The following is a 27,454-nucleotide window of genomic DNA, read 5'->3' as shown; positions in this document are numbered from 1 at the left end:
GTGGGGTTACGCCAGCGAATTTTTCGAACCCTCTCGAGACGGTCTAAAGCCTAGTTCACATGCAGCGGTTTTGGCCCTAGAGCGGCGCGATTTCTGCCGTCGCGGCGCTCTGGCCAGCACCAGCGGTTGAGCGGCACGAGCGCCGCGACGGCAGAAATCGCGCCGCTCTAGGGCCAAAATCGCTGCATGTGAAACTCGCTTTACGCTGAAGAAAAATGGTCAACTAACACGCGTTTTTGGACCTCCGCTTTCCATTCCGGCGAAGCAGGCCGCGCATGCGCAGTGTGGCACCCTCAGAGTGGAGCGGAACATGGAAACGGTCTACTAAAACTCTCTATTATGGGAAACGTCCCGTAATGCAACGCGCGGTTACGCCGACGGCGACGCCGCTCAAGCCGGAAACGGGTGCCTAAAGCGTATTTCACATGCAGCGATTTTGGCCCTAGAGCGGCGCGATTTCTGACGTCGCAGCGCTCGTGCCGCAGAATTGCTGGTGCTGGCCAGAGCGCCGCGACGGCAGAAATCGCGCCGCTCTAGGACCAAAACCGCTGCATGTGAAACACGCTTAAGAGCTTCGCTGTACGAAATCAGAACACAAATGCCGCTGTTATCCGTTGGCTTGAAAATCACGCCACAATGCCTGCGTTAGAATGTACTAAAGATAGTTTAATTTTTTTTTTTAAATTTCTTATTTACTTCAATATGACTTTTCAAACTTAAGCATATTGACTGGAATTGTTAATTACGCCCCTGTGTAAAATATCAAACTTACATAAGGGCGATTTCTGAGACCTGTGCAACCGCAGTGCACTCACCTGCAAAAAGCAAACGGGACTCTGCGCGTGGTGCCATCGCGCGGCGTCATGAACAGGTGGCACGCAATCAGTTTTATGCTAAAACGGAGGTTCGGGCGAGTTGGTTGTTCATGACTGACATGGAAACAGCTCACCCTCAAAACGAGCACTCTAAGCTTTGATGCACACAAAAGAAAGAACCACTTACACAGCGCTGACTGACAACTCTATGTTGAGTGAGTGAGAAAATGTTTTATTTTCAGGTGGGGTACCTGTTGCCCTTGAAACTCGTCATTGGCTACAGGGGGAGGGGAAGGAGGGATTGGGTTTAAATGTAAATATCAAGTCCGGCGGACTTGATGAACTCTATCAGCGATTCTAAAATTGCTTTTCTGTGCTCTGGGGTGCCGTCTGGAAGAACCCATTCCTTTAGGCAGGATGGTCTTTCTTGTGGCGGTGAGCATTCAAAGCTAGTTTCCGCTTGATGTCACTTTTGGGACAATCCCAGATGATGTGTTTGATGTCTGCCAATATTTGACAGTGATCGCACATGTCAGTTTCGGAATCTTCCCCGTTGTTGCTTTTTCGGAATTTATACTTCAAGGCCGGTGTCATGGCGGTTCCTGCACTCTCAACAAAAGGGTTGTCGTAGGGTACTACACTTGGGGTCGTCAGAAGCCGTCACAGATATCGCTACCCCCCTTCGTTATACTAACAACCCCATGGGCAGTCACACGGCACGCAATCAGCAGGTAATCATAGTGAGCACCCCCAAAAGCAACATGGCGGCTGGCAAGCGACAGTGGAGCAATACGAGTAAGGCCTAGCGAGCTGGACTGCTTTTTGCTAAAATACGATTCTCAAGTGCGTACGCCCGTTCGCTGCCTTCCGTGCGCACAAAGCACTCCGAAACGCGCCTCGAAGCACCGGCACCGCACCTAATACGAGTAGGGGCGACGATGTGAGATAGGCGGTGGGGGGGGGGGGGGGGGGGGGGGGGCGGCATTCGAGGGGGTTTGTTCGCGATTGCTTTCGCGAGGCCGGCTGCATTTACTTCGCGGCCAGAAAACATTTAAACAAGGAAACAAAATAGCGACAAATGGAATGATGTCTTTATTGAACAGAGCATCTGCTTGCTGTGCTTGCCGCAAGTGATCCGGCGTTTTCGGTTGACAGCGGCGAGGCGAAGCATCACCGATTTAAGCGGCGTCGGTTCCGGTCGTTCAACGCTCCTGCTCACCTGTTAGCATTCGTTGTCCACTTTCAAGTCCCTGGTAATCCTCACCGCGTCTGTGCACGCACTTGGCGCTATTCACCGCACGGAACACCGATTCAACAGGCTACGGGACTGATCCCATTTGGACGAGAGGCCGAGGACCGAACCAGACCGAACCGACCGAACCCTTTGTGGCTGCTACGTGGAGCCATGGAACGCAACGCCTCCATGTTTTTCACTCAAATAAGTAGACACGTAAACGCGCGACTCCTTGAATTGGGCGGCGACACGCGCCACCTAACGGACAGCGCTCGAACTAAAGAAAAAAAGAAACCAGCAATACTTGCTCTGAGCGCCTCGCCAGACAATGCCGTATGTACATATACCACGCCACACTTCACTCATACGCGACATACGGACATCACAGCATTTTATACATCAACACAATCAGAAACAGCACAAGATACAACATCACACATTGACACTTTACATTCTATACACACGTGTAGTCGACACCACCAGCTTATATACTGCTGTATTTTGTTTGACCGATTAGGATGGTGACCACTGTCATATTTTGCATAAATACGAAAAGACTGTGCAAGATTTAGCCGTATATATTCTTTTCCTCTACTGCCCTTAGGAAAGCGCTCGTATCTCTAATGTGGGGCCATTGCAAAAGTGAACTGCAGGTTATAAATAAATTTGAATAGTTGCTACATGTCACATTTTGAACAGTTTCGTTTTCTCGCTTGCCTACACTTCAAGTATACAGTAGCCTGTTTAATTAATTGTATTAATAATCGAAACCGATTTCTGAAATCACAACTTTCTGAACACACTGATGCATTTTTTTTTTTTTTTTTTTTTACATACCCAGACTGACTTTAGCGGCGGTTGGGTACACGTTGAGTACACTGAGCACGCGCAGGTGATTTTAGCGAAGCCCGTCCGCCGGTCCTCCCCGAATCGTGATTTCAGTTTTCTTCTTTTCGCTAAATATCCGTTCTGTGCGCTCGCGCTCGCGCCAAGAGGACAGTGCAGAATTGCTGCTTTCGGGCCCGTGCCTTCACCTGCAACGAACGCGAAATACGTATGCTAAATTATCTAAATCCTGGTTGAGACAGTAGTGTTTGACTGCGTGCGTCTGACTGCGTTGCGGCAGCAAGAAATCAGGACATCCCTGCTGCTTATATCGCGTGCCAAGATGAGTCCTTGAATTGGATTCCACGCTTGATACGAAGCACAGACGTGCCGGTGAGTGGCTTTCGGTTCTCGACGCAACGCTGTCAAACGCTAGTGTCGGAACCGGCCTTGTTTGAAGCAATTTTTTTATCGAGTATGCTCGATGAACTGTGACAAATGAACCAGAGAAGGCGAATCATGTACCTCGAGACAGAGAAATAGTGAAATACACGGACATGATCCCAGATATCTGTGTACGTTCGTCCTGTCCGGCCTCAGTCGTGGTGTTCAATGCTTCATACTTCACTGCCCTTGAAAGCAAAAAAATTGGGTACGACAGGCGCGCAAGTTCGGCGGAACCGAGGAGGCCAGTTGCAACTGATCTGCACGCAGAACTGACCGATCACGCCTTTATTGAGAGCACACTCTTTACTGAACCGCACAATAAAAGACGACGGGAGTATCTCGTCCGGCGAACATTCAAGTCAACTCACGCCTGTGCGTAGCTTCCTGTGCTTTTCTAGAGATTTGGTTAAATTCCTCGAGCACGACGCCAGCTGCCAGCTGTTTACTGCTGCACATGGTAAAACCCGCGACGGAACCAAAAAGGACAACCGCGATACTTTTTATCTGCCTCGGGTTTTAGCAGGCGCCTACCAAGGTTGCCTGTACTTGTTTGTTTTCTGCCAGTTTAGGTGAACTGAGCCACACGCTTGTTTCGACCGGTTCAAATTTGAATAAATGATAACCAACGCACAAAGAAAACAAGTTTCAAGTACCTTTTGAGATTTTTGAAGTGACTTTTACTATTGAACGACTGCATGCACTTGAATGTTCAATTCAAGAGTTTATAAAACGTGACTACCCCATGCTTGTCACCTGCCAACAGGGTGCTAACTCTCAATGGCTGGAGCCCAGTGGGTCGTTAAGTAAGCCTGTGGGGTAGTTACAGCCGTCAAAACGCACGATTACGTGGGGGGGTGCTCACTTTTTCTTAGAGTGTGTACGCAACCTTCGTAGGCATACACGCTCCCACCGACTGTAATATGTCGATGGAATGGGGTGTTCGTCTGGCCTGCGTAGATCGGCGAGTCTTTGGCTTCTTTCTAGCCGTTCTTGGGCTTTGATTTCCGACGGGTCGACGTCGTCTTCGATGTCTTCATGTTTTTTTTTTTTGTAATAGGAAGCTAAACCATAACATTATTGTATGGCTAAGTACTCTAGTTCTTTGTTGGACAACATTATGGAAGGAGTGCTGACACATCTCTCTTTTTGCCTAGCAATGTTCTCTGCTTCCGTGATTTCTCTTGTCAGCTTGTCGTGGTTCCTGCCTAACACTGTGCATTTCTCCAGCTGCGCTGTGCAGCCACAGTCTCGGCAGTGAATTCCCAGGTGTCCGGAGTTTTTGTTGGTGATAGTGCAGTTGTGCTCACGAAGGTGATCATTACAAAAGCACAGAAAAAAAAAGGAAGAAGAAAAGGGCAATTTTTTGCCATAGAAACCCTAGTCCCAAAGAAAGACGAAAACGAAAATTGTAAATATAACATAGAGTTGTCAGTCAGCGCTGTGTAAGTGGTTCTTTCTTTTGTGTGCATGAAAGCTTAGAGTGCCTGTTTTGAGGGTGCGCTGTTTCCATGTCAGTCAATTTTATGCTCAGCAGACCTCCACCTAGAACCAACATAACGCTGTCTTCCCAACGCTTGCACACACACACGCACGCGCGCGCACACACACACACAAACACACACACACACACACACACACAAGAAAAAGAAATCACCGTTGCGAACGGTTGCGGACGCCTGAGCCCGCATTGCATAGAGTTTGAAACTGCTCCATCGGGGTCACGTGGTTTAAGGCCGCGTTGGCAATACAAGCTGCGATCGAGGAGGTGACGAAAGGGTTGATCGTCTGCAAACGCCTCCGCCTTTCTGTCTGTTTTCCTTCTCGCCACGCAAAAACGCAGCGCATCGGCACTTGCTACTAACAAACACTTTACTATAGAAGAATAGAGCCTACTGCCAGATAATACAATGGCCTCGGCTTGGACAGGTTTGGCTAGTTTGGCGCAATTTGAACGGCTGGATGCCCGATAACCTTGGGTTTTTCTGCATTGAATTTAGGGTGGTCGGAGGCGCCACCTATTGCCATAGAAGTCGCGGTTATCAGGCATTCGCGCCAGTGGGCAAAAGGCGCGCAGCAGGCCATTCGGTCGAATATGGCCGTGTTCCGAAATTTACTCGATCTTACTCCAGGGTAAGGGTTTTGTACCCTTGGCGTTCTAAAACCTATCCGCGTCCAGTGTTTTTGAATCTTTGCTGTCACGTGATATGATCCGCCGGAGTAACTCGGATCCATTTGGGTAAGATGTGGAACACAGCTTATCCGTTGTTGCTTGTTTCCTAAACCTTTTTAGAGCAAAAAGATTTTTCCGGCGCGATGAGACGTCCAGACTGCCAGGGGAGAAATTGGCGCAGCAGGCGCGCCCCCTAATGAAAACGAGCGGAGTAGGATGCATTCCCCCTATACCCAGTTAGAGTGTACTAGAAAGTACGAGTGGGACGAGCTACAGGTTCCGCTCATGCTTTCAGTTGCAGCTCAAAATGTGGAAAGCGATCAGGTGAAACTAGAGCCAGGCCACTTCGATCGCAGCGCCACCTTCGCTGCGTGCGATCCAGCAACGACACAGGTCATATGGGCAATATTGCCCCTTAGGGGCTATATTGTATTTTTTATGATTTGGACGTCAGAGGTAACGTTAAAGCACCACGACACGACGACGTGACGTTACGACGACGCCACGACGTCATCGTCGACTACGACGTTACGAGACGCCAAGATGCTGTCGTGAGGCCGTCGTGACATCCCGTCGCGTCGAGGACGACGCCGTTACGCGACATCAAGTCGCCGTTGCAACGGGGTCATGACGTCGCGCGCCACGTCGAGGACGATGTGGACGTGGTCGTCAATGCCGGCGTTGACGTCGAAGCCACACGCAATGTCAAACATCGCAATGACGTCACATTAACGTGGCCCTGACGTCATCGTTAACGTCAACGTCACAGCGAAGCGCTGACGGCGTGTAACGTCGTCGCCTTCGCCAGCATCAACGTCGACGCGCAGTCACGACGAAGTCTTGACGTCATGTAACGCCGTTGACGATGACGTCCACGCAGGCATCCTGAAGTTGTCGGAACGTCTTCGTGACGTTGAGTTACGTAATGTCGATAACGACGACGTCGACAAACTGACACCAAGCGTCCTTATGACGTCGCATTGACAAGGACGCCGTCATCTTGACGTCCCGTGACGTTGTCGTCGTCGTCACCAACGTCAACGTTGACATCGTCGTCGTTGTCAACGCAATATGACGTCAGAACGCAGTCTTGATGCCGTGTAACGCACGTTGTCAATGTCGATGACGACGTTGGCGTCAGGGCGTCGTCCTGATGCCGCTTGGCGTTGTGACAACAAGTGTCGTTATGCCCGTGACGACTGACGTCTAGGTTGTATAAAAAATATAGTGCCGCTCGAGGTTGGGTTTAGAACGAAACGCGTTTTTCATAGAAAAACGGCTAAACCAAACCACTTCGCTCGTATGACAGGTCGCTACGAGCGAAGTGGCTTGGATTAGCCGGTTTTCTCCACTTGCGGAGGTACCTAGATAGCACTCCGGTGGCCCCACTCGTCCCTTCTAGTAGACTCCAACTCCGTTTCACCTTATGTTGTACCGCAGCGAAGGCTAGAAGCGCGAGCTCATAGCGTTGGCAGCTGGCCTTATGCGCGAGAGCTTGTGCCGCCGAGATGTGCCCCAGAGCAAGGAGCTCGCGCTTGTAGCCTTTTTTGCGGTACAACACAAGGTGAAACAGAGTATATACTTCGTCTCATCTTAGCATGGACTACCATTAGCTGCGTATGCTAAAAGCGCGAGCTATTCACTTTGGATGAAGCCTCGGCGGCTGCAAGAGCGCTCGTGCAGCAAGTGCTCCAGTCAAGGTAGACAATGCAACCCGCTCGCGCTTGCACAGCCTTCGCAGTTAGTCCATGCTAAGGTGAGATAGTGTGCCTTCATGTGCAGGACATTGAGGCACTCTAGGGTGAGACGAAGTATAGTAACATATTTGCTATCATCCTCGGCACATGGCGTCAGCCATTTAAGTGCAAACGCTCCCCGTGGATTGAGATGCACCCTCTCTTCAATCTAGGCTCTCTATACTATTCAAACGGCTGCAGCGCCGCGACTGTCGTGTGTCGTCTACGTGCGCGGCTTCACGATCTCCGGCCTATTGTCACGATTCTAACAGTCTACCCTGTATTCTAGTGCACTGCACTTGCTGTACATGCACCCTACTTGAGAGAAGTCTTTCTCGTGTTTTCTGATAATTACGCTCCTGTGATGTCTAAAAAATGTATTACTACTCTTTTTTTTTCTTTACCAACAATTTAAAGGACAGTTAATACTTATATCCCTAAAAAATCGGGAGGATATTTGAGTATTTTGCATCTCCTCCTTCCCCATTTGTCAAACTCAGATGGTCTGAATCTGAATCCAGCAAGCTTACTACGTTTTACCGTTTTTTTTATTGTGTCTAATTAATGCAACATTATCGTTGCATATAATGTCGCATTAGGATGTATAAACAGAACAAACGTTAAATTTACATGTTCATACCAGTGTGGCCAGTGAACCCAAAGCGAACAGAATCGATCAATTTAATTCTTCGAATGAGGAGGGCATAAATTATCGGAGCCATTCATAAACTATTTTAATCGATTTAAGAAGTAACAGTTTACACAATTATTCCAGTAAAAATAACCGAACGGGGGTAACAAGCCGCGTTTTTCTCAATTTCTGAAAAACCTTGATGAGATCGACATCAGCTAAAGCGCGATTCAAGCCCGCTCATGCCGAATAGCTCAAGAAAAAGCCCGATCCATTCCTAAGCAGCTCGCGTATTTCTTGAGCGATGCTCGAGAAGGATTGCTGCACAAGTCCGACGTTGAACGACGGGAGATTCGCGCACTACGGTCGCCATGGAAGCCGGGGTCAAGGCCTAAGAACCGCCAGGTCAGAAGACTCTCTGCACAGACCTCAATTCCTCAACGTCCCTGTCGTTCCCAGGAACCCCGGCGTACTATACCTTCGGCATCCCCAAAGTCGCGGTGTCCCTTACCGTGGTGCCTTGTCGCAAGATGTCCGGAGACCGCGTGGAAACGTTCCGGACTGCATACTCGCCACCGGCAGTCATCTGGCAGGAGGAGGGGTCCTGGACTCGTACTACATCGGTGACTCCCTTCCCCGCATCTCGCCAACGCCCTTCTCCTTCGCGGGAAGAACTCGGGCGCTTCTCGGACCCAGCAGCAGCACCGTTGTCCGGAGGGCCTCTTCGACGACCACGTTCAGTGACGACGACTTTCAGATCAGCTACCACAAGGTCCAGGACAGTCCTGCCGCGTCCTGGCAGGACGATGAAGAGGAGGAAGACTCCAGTTGTGTGGCAGGGGAAAGGACGCCTTCGGTCGAACTTCCCAGCCTAATCAGAGGCACCCGCAAGTCGCAGTCTGAACAGCTGACTCGGTCTGCAGCTAACGTTTCGTTGACGAGGCCGCGCAGCGAGAACCTTAGCATAAGCTCCGAACAGCCTCATAACCGCTACAATAACACAGGGTTTACTATTATTCAATCGCCGGCTCAGAGGAGACCTAGGCTTCAAATGTCGTCCTCGAGGAGTAGCGGCAAAGGCGAGTCGCCGGTTGAAGAGCAGTGTTGGCCGTTAGGAAAAGAACTTCCACGGTCTAATTTAGTGAACAACATCCGCAGCGTTGAACAGCAGTCAGAAACTCCGACTGCTGCCCCTCATATGCAGCATGCTCTGATAGTCAATCCATCCCACAATTTGCAAGCAATCCGTGGTCAACCCTTTTCCTTAAGAGCCCACCAGTTCCCCTTCAATTCGGCAAACAACACCAAAATAGATTCTTCCAGAAGCGTGCCGTTGAGGAATTCTTCCCCCGAAGATCTGCCCTCGACGATTCAAAACGAAAACCTTGTCTTAAATATGAATGCATCGTCTCGGGTTGAATTCATCCCGCCATCCCCTGATGCGGTTGACCGGTCAAATTACCGTGCAAGGACGGTCCCTTCTTCTCCAGGAGTGGTATTGGCCAGAGAGGAGGTTGCGAGAATGTCTATAAGAACAGATGACGTCGCTATCGTCGATACGATGGTGAACAGCTCCGACGCTGAGATTACGAACATTGAGTCTTCTATTCCGGCCGGTGGTAACCTTTCAGACAAGTCCATCCAGGTTCACATACGAGTACTGGACAAGAGACTTGTTGCTTGCAGTGTCCTTTGCTGTATTCTTGCTGTAGCGCTCATAGCCGTGGTTTTATTCGCTGTTCTGGACAGATGACCTTTTGGGCTCTGCACTGATCCACTTTTGTATTTCTGACAGGTTGAAGAACACCTAGCTCTGACGAGAATGCCGTAATTCTGTATGCTCGGCGTCACCTGAAAAAGCCACAGCGGGGCACGAATCGGACGCAAGTGTGGCGTTATCGTTCGGCTGAAACTCGCGCAGTCATTAATTTAAAACGAGTCTCAAGCGACACCCTATGCAGCCGTGTTGCCCAATCTATGCCCTACATTTACCGTTTTAGGTGGCGTTGCAAGTTCAGACTTGCGGCCTACTTATTTAGAAGGTGTTGGACTGACCCAAGGGAATCATACCCAAGTGCAGCCATGATCCGTCTTCTCAAAACAATTCTAAGAAAAAAAAAACAAAAAAAAAAAACAGGCACAAGGCTTACAATGCGGGCACGAGCAAATATGGCCATAAACCTTGGCGAATGTCCCAATCATAGGTTACAAGACGAGTGTTTATTTTGTAGCGATGAGAGGGCAAACACCAGGACACGCTTTTGGCACATGGAGTGCAAAACGGCTTGGACGAAAATTAGGTATTTAGATTAATGGTACCTTCGAAGCAAACCTTACGAATTGAGCTGACAGCAGTACAGACGGCTTCTGGGGTGTCGGGGTGTCGGAGACGTGCAAAATGAAGATCGTTCATGTCGTGAGTCACTTATTTTGTGCCATTAAAAATACCGTGACCTGAAGTTTTTCCCATTATCAGAGTCTGTCTCATGGTTGCGAGAGGCTATGAAGAAGACTTGAGAATGAATGGCTTGGCAACGCAAGGACAACTTTCATGTCGTCAGAAATAAGGACGGGGCACGAAAACCTAAAAGGAAAACTGTCGAGAAGTACAAATGCTTATATACAGGAACCGGAAAACTATACACGTACTGAGAAGCATTGGTCTGGTATTTTATGTATCGGTATATTTCGGAGATACCTCTCTGAAGATAGTAATAATGTAGCGTAGACGTCATACGAAAAGAGACACTGAGAGTCGTGTATACATAACGAAATACGTGGAGCGAAAGCTCGCGCTGCAGAACCCATGATCCTGGGTTCGATCCCCAACCCTGCCCGTTTCGATCTGGAAGAGCGTCGTACCGGCGTGAGGTCGTGTATCACTACTGCGTGGTGCACGTTAAAGACCCCAGGCTAGCGGTTATACTGCACTGACTAAATTTCTCATCTACAGCTGGGAGACTCGTCGCCCGTTGAGGCAGACCAAGCTTTAGGCCGTATAAGCATACACACAACCCATTTTTTTTTTTTTCATAACAAAATATTTATCTTACTCCCATTGAGGGTATACGTACACTGCACTACACTTTTACAGCGAACATAACTTCGTAGCTTTTACGCAGTTTACTTCCATTGGCAGGCATTAAAATTTAGCACTCGTTTTAATACTGCAACTGAGCACTTTTCACCACTATAATATATATCTTTGAGGACAGTCTTTCAATACTCAAAAAAAAATATAAAACCGGCAATGGTTTGTAAGCGCTAACGGTGTTACGGTGTGCACAATGAACAATAGGAAATTGTAGTAGATCGTTTTTCTCCTCCGCTATGGTATCCCCGAAGAAGACGCCGCAGCTGCGCATGCGCGCCGCCAGCCTTGTCTGCATAGTTCAAGGTCTTGTGGCGGATTACGCAGCGCTATCCGGGTGCTTAGCGGGCTGCGGAAACGGTCTACTACACTTCCTCAATGCCTCGGCATTAGAGCCTCCGAGATTGCCGGTGAGTCATTAACAAAAATAAATCCCCGAAAGGAACGCATACTTCTCTCTTGTTTCTTCAGGGAGAGCCAAAGGTCGTTTTTTGCTACTTTTTCCGATGTACTGGGATTGATGAGACTGCTATGAAACCGTCGAGCTGGTCTAAGTTACACATAGTTAAAACTGGAGACGTCAGCAGTAAGGAAACAGGACAAGAACATCTCAAACGCAGCTAGGTTTGATCCAGAAGATGAAGCCCCGGCTTTTGAAACCTCATTAATATACGACGCACTCAGAAAGCTGAAACTCCGTCAGAACGTAACGCTAGTGGTGGGGGCGGAATGCAGTGGTTTGATAACACTACGATATACCCTAATCGAAAGATAAAAGGTAATAACCACGATTCTAAAAGGGACGACGTACAGCTTACGCTAATTTCGTCAAAACAGGGAAGTGTCGTGGGTGCCTGTGGGATTTAATGCAGTAAACCAAACTTGTGAGTAAGGTATAGGAAAGAAAACGTTGAGCTTTTCCCCCCTTTCTGTCAAGTCTGTTCAACTTCAATGAGGCGTCCACAATGTCATTTTCTGTTTCGACAAAATTAGCCTGAGAGGGGCAAGATCATCGATAAACAATCGTCTTTCCTTTTTGAGCTTTCGCTCAATACTCGTATTCACTTCAAGAAACGTAGTAAAAATAAAGTCGGGTTCCTAACCAAACGTTACCAATCTCTACTTTCATGCGTTGAATTAAGATGTATGTGGGTGCATCTTAGGTTAGCTTCATGTCATTCCTTCAAGACGTGCGTGTTTCAAATGCCAAACGCATCGTTTCTTCCTTCGACAACCAAATCTTGTAAGGGCTAGTTTGTGCAGCGCAGGTGTAATGCGCAAGGCGTACTCCTTTCTTTATGTTACAGCAAGTACATGCAATGTCAAGTTTTTAACCATTCGTAGAAGTTTCTGTTTTCTGCCATCCGTAGTTTGTGCGGGCCAAAATAAACGTTTTCTGGTTTCCCAATGGGAGCCATTGCATGAGGCCATGCCTCTCTTCGTGTGGGCTAGCACGTGCAATTGTCAGCATGCCGAAGCTATAGGAGTTCACGCGCTCGCTGCACGAGGGTCATTGGCACCAGCCCGGGCACCATGGTTGCAATATTCACTGAACGCCAGCATTAGCGGCGAGATGTTTCGGTGGCGCCCTTCAATGGTTCCCTTTCGTGACGTCATAGCCTGGCGAACACAAAGATCGATGGTGTTTGTAATGAGCACGGTGGAAGCTTGAAATTATTGTGGGCTGAAACGAGCACTGCGAACACCCTCAAAATTAAAGTTCTTACATTACTGCTATTTCCGTCAATGAGAAACTCTTTGAACATAGTGACAGTTGCGCACACAGGGACAAGGACAGAGAAGAGGAACACGTAGGCGACAGACAAGCGCACACTCACAACTCATGTATTCACGAAAGAAGAAAAGAAAGTGGTACAGAACGCGGAATCCGCTCGAGCGTTGGCCACACAGGCACGAGGGAACTGTCACTATGTTCAATAACTACCAACTCGAGAAACTCTTTGCTGACGTCATAGTGAGCACTCGGCCAATCGTCGAAGGCCGACCATAGTGACGCTTTCGATCGCGCACGTCGCCAATAGAGCGCAGGCATTCAGCCAGGATTTGTTTCGGGGGGGGGGGGGGGGGGGGGGGGGGAGGGGGAGGGGGGAGGGGGGATGGAGGAGGGTCCCAGCAAAATGAACGATTTTTGGGGTAGGGGGGGGGGGGGGAGCCCATGGGCCTCCCCCTGGCTACGTTCCTGATAGAGCGCATGCTCAGAAAGAGCGGATATTTTGACGGTGTGGAATGCACGTTGCAAAAAGAACTGTGGAAGATCGCCATCAGCACGCGCTCAGCAGTCGCGCACACAGCTATATATACGGCCGCTACCGAAGCATTAAGGAGAATGATGAAAACGTAAGTACACACCCGGCGCGCGCTCACCTTATTTGTATAAAAAATCAAATTAAATAACGTAAGACAAAAGGGGCGCTGAAAAACAAGCCGGCAAAGTGCAATTTGATTTATATATTTTCTTGAGAAGATTTAATGCTCTACATGCCATCACGTACAGCGCGTTTAACTATACTCCGTCTTATACATAGTATACATCCATATCATCCTCTATACTGACAAAGCATGGCAGATCGCCACGAGAAACGGCCGCTGAAATTGAAAAGGTAGAGCGGCAGGCAACGAATGAGAGGAGAACCTAGGGTGCCTACATGTCTGTCTGTCTCAGGGTGAAGACATCCATTGTTGTCCGGAATGTACCAGCGCGTGACGCGCTCGCGCACTCGGTGCGTGACTTGGGCGGTAGGATGGCGTCTATGCATCAGCCAAAGCTAAGCGCTCGAGCTGAGTGACACCGGATTGCGCGCACTTCAAAATGCACAAAAAAACGATTGGGCGGAAAAATGGCTGAGATGTCACCACTCAAGCAAAAGCGCGCGTGTGTATGAAGGCACTCTAGGAGAACCATGTGACGGGCGCCACGCTGCGGCGAGGCGCCGAAACACACGTCTCCCGAGGGATGGATTGTCCGCTCGTGCTCCTCGCGTTATTGCTTTTTTTTCTCGTCTGGTTTGAAAACCATGTTTCGGGTCCTCGCCGCTGCAAAAGCTGTGCGCCGACGTCCAGGTTCCCCGAGAAATGCTTGGTGCTACCAGATCCCCGCGCTTCAAATCTGCGCCCGGGCATTCTATCTCTCCGTCGTCGAACTGCCAGGCTTTGAGAGTATGGAGGAGGCTATGGTACAACGCTGTCAAAGCCACCGTCAAAGCTACTGGCACGGGAGCGTGTGGCTTCATCTATGGTTTCGTTTGCGCGAGAAAGCGAGCAAATGATCTGGAAAATCAAACTCCATGCTCGCGCCAGCAACTTTAACAGCGTTGAACCACCACCGTGGTTGTACACTAATACACTTGTTACACGAGCACACTTGACTGCAGTCACTCTAAAGGCCCGTTCACACGATGCATTTTTCTCGCGCATCTAGTGTCGCGAAACGTAGTTTCGCGAAATGGTTGCGCCGTCTGAACGAGTCCGAAAAGGACGCGTGCATCTAAAAAAAGTTGCGCGCACACCTCGCTTCTGGAGCGAGCTTTTGATGAAACTTTGCCGAGTCCTGTCAATCACTCTGAGAGCGCCGCCAATGGCCGCTCAGAAACGCTCTCACGTGGCCTTTGAGGGGGGAGCGAGCTGTTTGAGAAGACCACTTCACTGCCGGTGTTGTAGCCGAGCCAAATCCGAAAAAAAAAACGAAACCACGAACGATGGATACTGCCGGCGCTTCCGCAAGCACGTCAAGCACCACTGAAGGAAAAGTGAGTAGCATATCGGAAAAAAATCCAGCGATGGACGAAGACGTAATTGGTGATGACGATAATTCGCGTCTATTTTTAGTCATAATTAAGAAATAAAACCTTGAGACAAGGAAACAAGAAGGGACGTACACAGTACCGTCTCAAGACCAGCACAGCGTACAGCTCTCATTTACTTCCACAACAGTCTTCTTCTTTGTCAACCTCCATTCAAATTATACATATTCAACAGTAAATGAAGTAAATGGCAGTAAATGACAATTCAACAACTAGTAAATGACAATTTAAGAGTAAATTAAGTAAATGGAAGTAAATGACAGCTGTATGCTGTGCTGGTTTTAAGACGGTGGTGTGCATGTCCCTTTTTGTATCCTTTTCTTAAGGTTTTATATCTTAATTATGATTGTTCACCAGCTCGCCTGCGTTTTGACTCTTAGAATGTGGCGGGAGATGGAGAACACGAAGCTGAATGGCTAATGGTGATGATAATGATGTTGGCTTTCAACTGAAGCGCCACTTTATGGTCAACACCCAAACTATTTTCGCGAGTCTAAACGTCATCGTTGTTGCACGTGAAGCGGTACGTGTGAACGAGCACATTTCGCGAAACTTGAGTGTCACGAAACTGTTGCGCGCCTAAAAGATGCTTCGTGTGAACAGACCTTAATACCCAATTCGCACGGCAGCGTAAAGGTACCTTTAGCTTAGGTCCCTTAGCTGAAGGTAGCTGTATACGGCGTTTTTGATCACACGATGGCTATGTTCCAAATCTTACCCGAGTAACCTGCCTCCTACGTCAGCGGGTAATACCACGTGACATCGCGAGTAAACGATCCGCGACTCGATTTTGGAACGGCCAGGATAATCACCTGGATACTATGCGGATTGGCTTCGTCTTGGGCAACGGCAAAAAGAAAACACAGCAGCGATGGCAGAAAATAGCAGACGATCCTTTTGATCATGGAGAAAGCACCCGAAGAACGGTAATGTTAATGACGACGCGGTGTATTTTGAGGTGAATCCACCAGCTCCTTTTACTCACCTTCGTTTTGAGCTGCATATTGAGATCAAAATTACTTACTCCTTACAGCTAGACATAAAAAAATGTGTTTTTAATAATCAGCGCGATCGCTGCAATTCTAGTCACGGTGCCCTAAACGCGTATATTCCACGCATTGTAATTTGCACCGATTATGTTTTGCGGAAATATATTCTACACGGTGTAGCGGTACAGCGCGAGGGTGCTTTCTCCAGAATGATATGAAACTCACGTTCGCTTTGACGCGAATGTGATTACAGTGAAATTTTCGAAGCCTTCACTGCTTTACAAACGTTATCCTCTCATTACACACACTCTGGAGGAAACAAAAATACTACATTATCATATACCGAGTTCAAACATTTTCGGCCTTGAACGTGAGAATACGGCATTCCCCCAACGCCGAGGACGAGGATGCGGAGAAGCTCCTTTTTACGCTCGCACTCAGATAATAACAAGTATACGTTCCCAGGAAGGTGGACGGTCTGGATGTAATGCAGTCAATTCCTGCGTTGACAACAGCAAATCGCAATAACCACACATGCTGCACCTAATTCTTTGTCATTTCGAACGTCCGCCACCAAAACCAACGGAGCAAGCGAGCTTTGACGGCTGTCGGCGCAGAAAGCAGACGACGAACAGATCACGTGACGTATTTACTCGATTTGATCCGATTTTACCCCCCGATCGAGGAGGGTAGCGCGAGTAATTACTCCGGAGTAAACAACCCGCTTCTGGAACGCGAGTTCTGACGTCATCGAGTAAGCTCGAGTAAGTTTTGGAACGCCACGGTACGAAACTTTTACTCCGGAGTCGGATCGAGTAAATTTTGGAACACAGCCGATGAATCAACGCAGCACTTTAGGTTGATGTTGATTGCATTCCAGCTTGACCGCGAGAGGAGCATGTGATGTATAATTATTCCTCGAAATTGGTTTGAAGCGGAGATTCTTTTTATCACATTTAAAACCGAAATATTATTTCTGTCTGCTTTTGCGGCACGTTACTTTTTTCTCTAAGTCTAAGGGTGCACCTAAATGAGTCTTGCTTTAAACCGACCGACCCGTCTGGCCACACTGGCCCCAAATCATCTGCGTTTACGAGTTTGCATTGCGAGGTGGGCGACCTGTTTATGTTTAGCAGCTCCATTTTCTTGCAAAGTTCTCACTGAAATAGTGCCCGGCAGAAACAAACCACGACGGAGTCTCGCGGTTACGCCAGTCACGCGATCGAAAGGGATGGACGACGACGAAGATAAAAGGTCCTGGGCGGGATCGAGAGTTGGGCGACTCGTCTACAACCTCGAAAAAGAGCTCGCAGTGGTCCATCGGGTTCGGGTTCGTAGCAGAAATTGTTTTCCACCTGCCGCCGCTGCTACCTGCTAGCTGGAGCATGCGTTCAGCGTTATTGTATTATTCCATCACATTTGTGTTCACAATCATTTCATAATTTGATACTTATACATATTCAATTTGTTATAATGCATTAAACAAGATATATTTATATATCTGGGGTATTATTTTGAGTTCGTGGGTCCGAGGCTACTCCCTGTAGCTGTGGGGATGGAATTTTTGTACTTTGCGCAAATACCGCTTACAACGGATTCCTGGCGTTAATGACCTATAAAACACGCGTTCGTTTTTCACCCTACGCAATAAAAGTTAAAAAAAAAAATTAAAAAAAAAACCATCAGCGTTCATCGCCTCAACTCGCAGCCAGAACAAGCGGCCACGTGATCTGGAGCCGATTATATGCCGCCAATGTTGATCACAGCCACGCGCTAGGGTTGGCAAAGCACAGGACACCACCCGGGACACCGCCAAGATCGCCACCGGCGACAGCATGACACTTGCATGGCGTCATCAGGCGGAAATCGAGGGATTACTTTTTTGGACGCGGTAAATACACCAGTCGGAGACGCGTTCCAGGCACCACATGTTAAACTAAAGGCGATCGCAACGCCGCCATTTCTCCTACAGCGGTCACTCCGGGAACCACACGGCTGCAGGTAGTGGTTCAGGTCGAGTCACGCAAGGGCCGGTGGGGCCGTCTCTCAGTGTCATTTTTCAGTAGCTATATAAATAAACTGTCATGTTTTGACTTGTCGCTAAAGGGTGGCACTGTTATCGTAATTAGTTTGGTCCCGGTGGACGCCATCGGTCCGGGTTTCAAAGGTCAGTTTCCCAACTGAGCATTTTAGTAAAATTGATTCCAACATCGTCATGCATCTTGCACACATTTTTTCACAAGGGAGCCGCCATCTTGAATGTCGTCACTTCTGGTAGGCGTTAAAGCTACAGTGTACTAGAATTCGGGGTAGTGTTTGGCCCGGCGCGACTTGACAATAGAAAGTTGTGGGGCTGCGCATGTAGGCAATCGCGGCGCTGCAGTCGACAGGGCAGCAGACCCGTTTATACTGAGTATAAACGGCTCTGCGGGGCAGCAGATCATCGCTGCAGACTGCACGTGCCGCCTCACGTGCGCGTGCACGCGGTGCACGCGCACAACCGCCAGCGTACTGACCCTATACTGCCGATGCACCGGAAGACACATTCTCGCTCAACTAGCCATAAGGTCCCACCCTCACCACCTCCAAAAGAAGCAGCTCTCCCCAGCACCATCCTTTTACATCTTATCATATCACTACTCCCTCAACACATGCACCCGATGCTAAATTTAGCACGACGCGCTCAAGGTGTTGCCTTTTTCACGCGTTACACCGCACGCACTCCTCATCGCACATACCTCTAGACAGATGCCACTATGAATAATACAGGTACAGGCATAGCGGTCACAGGTCATAATTGCAATACAATACACACTGTCGTTCTTCCTCCCATGGTCCCATGCATGGCGGAACTTAACGCCACAGCGACTATCACATATACCCCCCGCGGGATCTTTTAACTCCTCTATCCCCATCGTCTTCATATACTCTCTGGCCGCCTGCCGGCGACTCATACACACATTTCCTTCCACTTGTCATCGCACAACAAACACAACGCGACTCACCATCACACGTTGAGATCGTCTGAATCCCAGGTCATGGGGGCATGCCGGGCAACGATAAAGCACACCTGCTCGCCCGCGCAACGCTCCACCGGGCACCCGACATCCCCAGGTATGCCCAGACGTTCCCCGTGGCCTTGATTACCCTCTAATCATATAGACACGCCCATCGAGTCCTTACCCCTTCACCCTCACCTCACAAGCCACCAAGGCATCATCATCCGCAACACCTAAAGTAACAACCTCCCCACCCTACTCCGCATCCACCTTCTACGAGGTCTACCACCCTGAAGATCCTCCCTCGTGCATCCACTGCGGTGACCGCCCAAATACCCATCACGTCTTATAAATCTGCCATCCCACTTCCCCACCGCTCCCTAACCCCACCTCCCTGTCCTTCCTCCCGAAACCCGAGTGGATAACTACGGCCACCACACACTTATGGCGAATTCCACTGGGCGTTTTGGAGCGCGCCGGGATCAGTTGACCAGATCCGGATTGGAGCACAAGATCCGAACGGGGTCGCGCCGCCTACGGATCCTCAGTGGAACATGACCACTGCTCCGGGATCGGCGGATTCCTTCCCGTCATTCAACTGCCCGGGAATCCCCTTTTCGCGGCCGCCGCGGTCGTTTCGAAGACGTTTTCGCTACGCGGCGCTAACACGTGTTCGACGCACGAGTGGCAGGAATGGCTCAGGCGCTTCTAGCAACGATTGCCGGAAAGCCCGTAGCGCGGCAAATACCTTCTCTTCTCCTTCCTGGAAAACGAACCGGCTGTCGAGCCAATGGGTAAGCAAGCGGCCATTACGAATTCTTCTGATGTCGAGACAATCTAGGAGCCCAGCCCGCGACGTGCTTCTTCTTCTTCTGAGGCGAGATGGGCGAAATCACAGTAGGCGAAATCAGGCGAGATGCCCCACGAGAAAGGAAGTCACGTGTGTGCGCCGAGGGCTCCGAAATCGTTGGAGCGACTTTTCTCGTGGCGAATTCCACGGGCCGTTTTGGAGCGCGCCGGGATCGATTTTTTCGGAGCGAGCCTAATTCACGGGGCGATCGGGATCGAGACGAACTTGTTCCACTGGTCGTTTTGGATTAGCTCCCGCTCCAGATCTCGATCTGGATCCGAGAAAAGTCGCTCCCCCGATTTTGGCGGATTCAACCGGAAGCCAGCCGGGTCAGCCGCCGGCGCACACACGTGACTTCCTTTCTCACGGGCATCTCGCCTGATCTCGCCTCAGAAGAAATGGTAATGGCCGCTTGCTTACCCCTTGGCTCGACAGCCGGTTCGTTTTCCAGGAAGGAGAAGAGAAGGTTTTGCCGCGCTACGGGCATTCCTGCAATCTTTGCTAGACGCTCCTGAGCCATTCCTGCCACTCGTGCGTCGAACACGTGTTAGCGCCGCGATCTCGAAAACAACCAGCCGCTACCAGGGGGGCTATGTTGCGCTTTTTACGCTTTTTGCACTCCCAGGAGACTTGGAAGAGGGAAGTGACGTCAACAACGCAGCAAATGCAGATTGGATGTTGATTTTGTTTTCTCTGTCAACATCCAATCTGCGTTTGCTGTATCGTTGACGTCACTTCCCTCTTCCAAGTCCCCTGGGGGGCTATGTTGCGCTTTTTGGACTCCCAGGAGACTAGGGAGAGGGAAGTGACGTCAACGACACAGCAAACGCAGATTGGGTGTTGATTTCGTTTTCTTCTGTCAACATCCAATCTGCGTTTGCTGTGTCGTTGACGTCACTTCCCTCTTCCAAGTCTCCTGGGAGTGCAAAAAGCGCAACATAGCACCCCTGGGAGTGCAAAAAGCGCAACATAGCCCCCCAGACACCTGATTTGCTTCAAAAATACCCAGGACGTTTTGGGGGAATGAATCGATCACATAGCAGACGGTAGACAAGTAAACAGCGTTGAAAAATATTTATTCCACCGATTGTTATGAAGGCCGATGGTGTCGGTGTCGCAGTTTTGAAGCACTGTCAGTTCGGCTCAACACTACGTTACAAAATACGGTTTGGGGTACTGCCGGTGCTAACGCAATTTCACAGTAGAAATAGGAATTGCATGAAAGAACCGGACAGAAACACTTCATACGGTGGCGTAAATGCCGAACATATATCAGCGATGTCACTAAATTTCCTCGGTTAGGGCTATCTGCTTTGTCAGCGAATGAAGAACACCTTGATAAAATAAAGAGCGGAAAATACTCTCCGTGTCAAGTTTTCTAATCACAGTCACTGGTTGATGTCGTACCGTGGTAATTCCCGGCCCTTCCAATGCAGTAGCACTTTGTAGAGTCACATTTCCAGCGATTCCGTGCCGCACACGAACGAAGGTAAACAATCAAGATGGCGGAGTGTACGTCCCCGCGTTGTCCTCGCCGTCAGCGCGGAGTGACAGGGTTGTCGGACAACAAATCGGGCAACACTGTTGCCGGGCGGCAGCAACATGTTGCCCGACTGTAGTTGTTGCCGCGATGTGACAGGGTCGCCGGCAAACACGACTTCCCCGTGTTGCCGGATAGATTTGTCCAACTGTCCCCTCAGTGTGACAGGACCTTTACCTCTTGGCTCGACAGCCGGTTCGTTTTCCAGGAGGGAGAAGAGAACGTTTTGGCCGCTCTACGGCCATCCCGGCAATCTTTGCTAGAAGCTCCTCAGCCATTCCTGCCGCTCGTGCGTCGAACACGTGTTAGCGCCGCGATTGCGAAAACGCGTCTTCGAAACGACCGCGGCGGCCGCGGAAAGGGGATTCCCGGGCAGTTGAATGACGGGAAGGCATTCGCCGATTCCGGAGCAGTGGTCATGTTCCACGGGGATCCATCGCCGGCGCGACCCTGTTCGGATTGTGAGCTCCATTCCGGATCTGGTCAACTGATCCCGGCGCGCTCCAAAACGCCCAGTTGAATTCGCCATCGGATCCAGATCAAGATCTGGAACGGGAGCTAATCCAAAACGACCAGTGAAACATGTCGGTCTCAATCCGGATCGCTCAGTGAAATAGGCTCGCTCCAGAAAAGTCGATCCCGGCGCGCTTCAAAACGACCAGTGGAATTCGCCATTAGATCAAGTTTACCTGGCCGCGTACATCCAGTCCTCTCTGGAGTACGCCACCAGTGAGAGCCTGGACTGAGGCCCCCCGCTTATATTGTTTGGACGCCATTAAGTTTTATCTCCCCCTCTACACCACACGTTTCATGCGAGCCGCTCCGGTTCCAACACTACCCCGTATTTTAGTGCACTGTATTAAAACATTGTGTTGATGTCTCCACGCAGCTGGAAGTTGTTCACGAAAAAAGTGTGACTGTCACACATTGTTTTGCCTCACTTATATTTTCTCTCGTATTTCAGGCTGAAAGTTCTTATCATTTTTTTTTGTCCCGCATACTAGATACGAAACCCACATGACTAAGAACAAAAGGAAACGAAAAACGGGCTAACTCACACCTGCTCAGAACACGTGAAGCGAAAGCCCGCGCTGTAGAACCCCACCCCTACATCTTTCGATATGGATGAGCGTCGTACCGGCGTGCAGGCCTGGATCACTACTGCGGGGTGCACATTAAAAACGCCAGGCTAGCGGTTGTACTGCACTTGCTAAATTGCTCATCTACAGCTGAGAGACGAGTTGACTGTTGTGGCAGACTAACTGCCACAACGACCGTATAAACGTACGGACCAAACACACATAAAGTATTGTATATTGTATCAGCCCATAATCACCCTCACTAGACACGGCACCGCGCGCTTCTATATTACGGGCTCTCGCCTTTCCGCGGTGCCCTGTCTCTCTAGCTGAGTCGTTAGAGATTAAATATTAAAGATTACATGCTTTCTCTAGACAATTTGCTCTAAAATTATATACTATAGAAAAAACTAAGACTGAAGCGTTTTATTATTAATTATTTGGCGGAGTTTACCGGGCTTGTGAGGCATGCAGTTAGGCGATAAATTTGGCGGCATTAACGGCGGTCTACAAATTACCTCGCATGCAGAAAACAAAAGTGCGGCGGAGGAGTCTCGCTGATATACGTATACGACACACAGCTGCGGACTAGCGTCCAGGATTCCAGGTTGCAGCTGCCCCTTCTGCATGTAGGCATTTGCAGTCCTGACACCGAAGCCAGTTGGGCGCACAGTCGTCGAACAGGTAAGCTCGATCCCCAGGGCACGCACAATTGTAATAATTTTTTTTTTTTGAGGGTTATGGCAAAGGGCGTGTCGTCATGTCTATAGTCGTGTTTTTATTAAAGAAAAAAGGCCACGCATGATGGCAATTTGTTTAGTTTTTGGTGATGCCAATGCCGTGTAGGCAGAGTTAGTGCCACTAAATAAGCTACGCTTCAGAGTAACGACACTTGGCCATATTGTGTCTTAAAATCATGGTTGCCAGTTATCTGAAGCTTTATCTGAAACCACAGGAAACGCCTTTCCGCCCTCCACAAATGTTTAAACAGTTCGTAACAGAGCAAAGCAATATTGCATGACCTTCTTAACAACGAATCTAAATCTGAGGAAGTCGCACTTTTGAATCATGACGATCAGCAGTTGCGTCTGCTCTGCATACGAGCCAAAATGGCGGCGCCCACAACAATGCCGGGGAACGGAGTGCCGATACTCTAAGCGCAGCTCATTTAGTAACTATAGGCAGAGTAAAGGCCGGTTCTCACATGGGCAGCGAAGCGCTGATGTAGCGCTGCTCACGTGCCGTCAGGTACTTATCGTCTGCCGTGAGCAACAGTTTTGACGGTGCGATACAAAACTGGTGAACGCTCCTGTCAGCACGCGCTTAGCGCGAGGTCAGCGCTATGCCTGTGGCGCTCCGCTGCATGTGTGAACACGCCTTGAGTCATGCAATGATTATCTAAATTTCTCTGCATTACTGCTTCGTAAAGGACGGGAAGTATTGTACCATGTGTGTTCAATCTCTTGGAAGAGAGACGAACAATCTGTATGTCGTCTTCGTAGACCGCTCGAAGACTGAGACGACAAGGGCTGCATCCCGAGAACATGTCGGACGAATCGACGGAGCAGCACTGGGCCCACCTCTGGAGTACGGGCGATACCAACTGGCATAACCCAGACGGAGACCCGTGAGTGTACACCTGAATCCAAAACTGTGTAGCCTTGAATAGATAGATATTTATCCAATATATTCGGAGACTGCTTTCTCTTTCTAGTTTCGAAGAAGTGTAGAGGAGGTGTTTCTGTGGCAGGCTTTTAGTGTGTAGTGATGAGTGCCGGTGAATTTAGGGCTCCCATGTATGCTACACGTAGAGTAGCGGTACTCCCTTCTCTGGATTCTTTATGGCCGCGGCCATTTTGGTGCAGATCTGGCGCCACTGGCGATCGTTGCAATATGAAAATGCGACCCCCTGAGCTTGAGGTACTGTGTGAGGAAGTTAAGGCGATATTGTTTTTGTTCACGCGTTTTTAGAGGACGAGGAAGCATTTTTTTCAATTTAAGATCAGCTTTAGAGGACTGGCAACAATGAGTTCAAGCACTAAGATGGCTGAAGTGTGGTTGCTCTCAAGCGTAGCTCATTTGGTGGCTTTAGGTGAACGTACTTTTAGCAGAGACTAAGACGGGCAACTAGACATATATACATTTTAATACATTTCCACAGAAAGTTACTCCTGTTATCATCTCGGGATACAGAGGTTAAATTAGCTTGACACGGTTCGTAGCTTCTTGAACGCTCGGACCGCGGGTCAGAGGCCGATATGAGCCTTATAGGCCAGTGTTGTGTGACTATAAAACCCGGGGTTATGGAACGTGTAGAGTGCTCTTATAACTGACAGCGCCAAGATAATGACCGTCCTTGTTGAAATCGCCGGGGTCCTGAATTGAACAGAAAATGTATACGGAAAGCAACTGCAAGAAAGGAGAAGACGGGAGGGTGCGGTGACGCCAGTGAACGTCCCGGGACTGTGCCATGCTACGAGGTGGTATACGTATGTGCGCTTTCGCACCCTAGTCTCTTCCCCGTTTGTATTTTGTTTTTTTCTTTGATGTTGTCTCGTTGTCGCCTTGTTTCTTTGTAGTTGATGTTGTTGTTGTTGTTGCTGTGTTTGTTTGGGGGATATTGGTCGTTTATTTGGAAGTTGTATTTTATACCTCCTCTTTTTGTTTTCTAGAATCAAGGAGTAGCTTGGCCTCCTCTCTCCTAACAGAACGTTGGTAGGCCGAAAGTAACGCGTCAGTCTTGTACATCTCGTTGTTCTGTCTTAATTTCATTTTTATTTTGTTTTTCGTATTTATGTGGTTCTTCATGTTTTGATTTCTTTGTCTCATTTGATAAAAATTGTATTTTGATATGTTTGTTTCAGATACATTTATATTATTCCTTCTTTTAAACCTGGGGTATAATAGGAGCCACCGTTTCCACCATTCTGGTTAGAATTCTCATGAACTTTTCATTACTGCAAAGCTTTCTTTTAGTTTTTTTTTTAATTAAAACGGGACTATTAAAGAATTTAAGTTATTGTCTACATATATCTGTATATGGACATTCTGCATTGTAATGTAAAAGGCCTATAGCAATTTTTCCACAAGGACAGTCTGAACGTTGTATTTTACCAAATTAGAAAAAATATATTAAGGAAATCGTTCATGGTTAGTGAGTAATTGTGTTAATACCTGTGTATCTATGTTTGGAATCCATTGGAAAAGAGGTGTATCTTTATCACAGGTTTCCCATTGTTTCTTCCATTCTGCTTTTTTGAGTTTAGATAAATTTTTTTTATTAATTTCTTTGAATATTACAAGAGAGGGACTCTCCATGTATTCGAGCTTCATTTGCTAGTTTGTCGGTGATGTCATTGCCGTAAATTTTACTCTTTCTTTTAACATCATATAGTTATATGTTTTTGTTAATTGTTTAGTGTTTGCTTAATTTTGTTTACCTTAGTATTATTATTTATTGGGTTGTCCAGGGCTTGTAAAGCAGATGAACTGTGTGTCATTATATTTACCGTATATTTTCCCTGTAATAGTTTAATGCATAGCAGTGAATTATATATCGCGATTTATTCTGCGTCGTAGATTGTAGCATTATCTGTTATTTTATATTTTCTAATATTTGTATTTTCGAGTTTGGTTTTATTGCCTCAAGTGCAGCACTAACGGTGTTGTGGCATGCGGATCCATCTGTATATATATCCAAGTCGGTGTTAATATTTCTCTCAGTGAAATTGCTAAATGAACAATGTAGTAATTTTGCGGGATGAATAGCTTTTATATCTACCGGAATATGTACTTCTTTATACGGTAATGCATCTTCAGCACTATTCAGATGTTTTCGCAGTTTATACAAAAAAAAGGCTATTCATTTTTTTTAAAACCAAGTGGATTGGGGATATATGTTGCTCACTGTGCGGAAACCTTTTGTTATTTTTAGCAAATAAATCTTTTGGATGGAAGTGAGTTTTCTTCTTTGATGGGAGTTTTTTTTCTTTAGGGTTATAATTAACGGGACATGCGTATGTAATCATTTCTTCTATAGATCGAAGATATAATTGACGAAAGTTGGCTTGTGTAAAACCCCAATTTATACCTGAATAGAAAAAAACCGTGAAAGCTACACAAATGCGGTTTGTGCAGGTGGCCTATACGGCCAGGAGGACATTGTGTGGGTGGCTAATCTTTGCGATAAGTCGAATAATTAATTAAAATTCGTTAATTAACTTTTTAATTAGTGGAAATAGGCATATGGCTCCAATTAGAAACTTGCTGAGCGTAGTCAAAAACCCCTAAATCTATAGTTTTTAGAAAGACTTTGAGCGCGTGAGAAGCGCAGTAGTGTGCTGAAGTTAACACTCGTGGAGCAGTTACAAGGCTGGGGCTAGATAAGAGACGGAAAAATTGCGCGGGCGCCATACCGCAACCACTAGCCTTGTACCTGCTCCACGAGTGGTAACTTTAGTGCACTGCTGCGCTTTTCACGCCCTGAAAGTTTTTCAGAAAATGACTGATTTACGGGGTTTTGGATGACTCTCAGCAAGTTTCTAATTGGAACCATATCTCTATATCCACTAATTAAAAAGTTAATTAACGAATTTTAATTAGTTAACCGACTTTTCCCAAAGATTAGCCACCCACATAATGTCCGCCTGGTCGTATAATCCACCTGCACAAACCGCATTAGTGTAGCCTTCAAGTTTTTTTTAAACAAATGTTAAGAATAAAAACCACCCTGTATAGTATATCTACACACACACACACACACATATAATATATATATATATATATATATATATATATATATTGTGACAGTAGGACATTGAGGTGCAACGAGCGGGACAAAAAGGAGAAAAGGGAGAAGAAGTGGGTCGGAGACGGGCGAAGGACGAAGTGGCAGCAGCGAAAAAAAAAAGCGATCTGTAACATTTTGGTGTCAGAAGTGGGATCTGCGAAAAGAAAATGCCCTTCACACGACAACAAGCGCAGTCTGGCGAACCTTCCCCTTCTCCCGAGGACACCAGCAACACTGAAGGTCCAGTTACCTACGCCCAACTGAGGGATCTGTTCGTGGAACAGAGACAGGGCTTCGAATCAACGATGGCGGCTATGGTCCAGGCGCAGGTGCAACCCGTTACGTCTGCACAAGAAGACCTTCGACAAAGAATCATAGCGCTAGAGGAAAGGAGAGACTCGGAGAATCGGACCGACTCAGCAACGGTACGCACAGTTC

The 27,454-nt window shown here is 48.1% G+C and overlaps 1 protein-coding gene across 1 annotated transcript in view; it reads left to right on the top strand.

The window, feature by feature from the left end:
- Nucleotides 1-23,733: 23,733 nt before the first annotated feature.
- Nucleotides 23,734-27,454, top strand: part of LOC120850759 (thiopurine S-methyltransferase) — a 52,368-nt gene continuing 48,647 nt past the window's right edge. Inside the window, exon 1 of the mRNA XM_042286656.1 lies at nucleotides 23,734-23,854. Coding sequence (XP_042142590.1) covers nucleotides 23,772-23,854 — 83 coding nt within the window. The 5' untranslated portion in view covers nucleotides 23,734-23,771. The remainder of the gene's footprint in view (nucleotides 23,855-27,454) is intronic.

Source organism: Ixodes scapularis, unplaced genomic scaffold, assembly GCF_016920785.2.
Source record: "Ixodes scapularis isolate PalLabHiFi unplaced genomic scaffold, ASM1692078v2 PGA_scaffold8__174_contigs__length_109621045, whole genome shotgun sequence".
Taxonomy (NCBI): Eukaryota; Metazoa; Arthropoda; class Arachnida; order Ixodida; family Ixodidae; genus Ixodes; species Ixodes scapularis.
The sequence above is the reverse complement of the archived record's forward strand: the minus strand, read 5'-3'. Positions and strand labels throughout refer to the sequence as shown.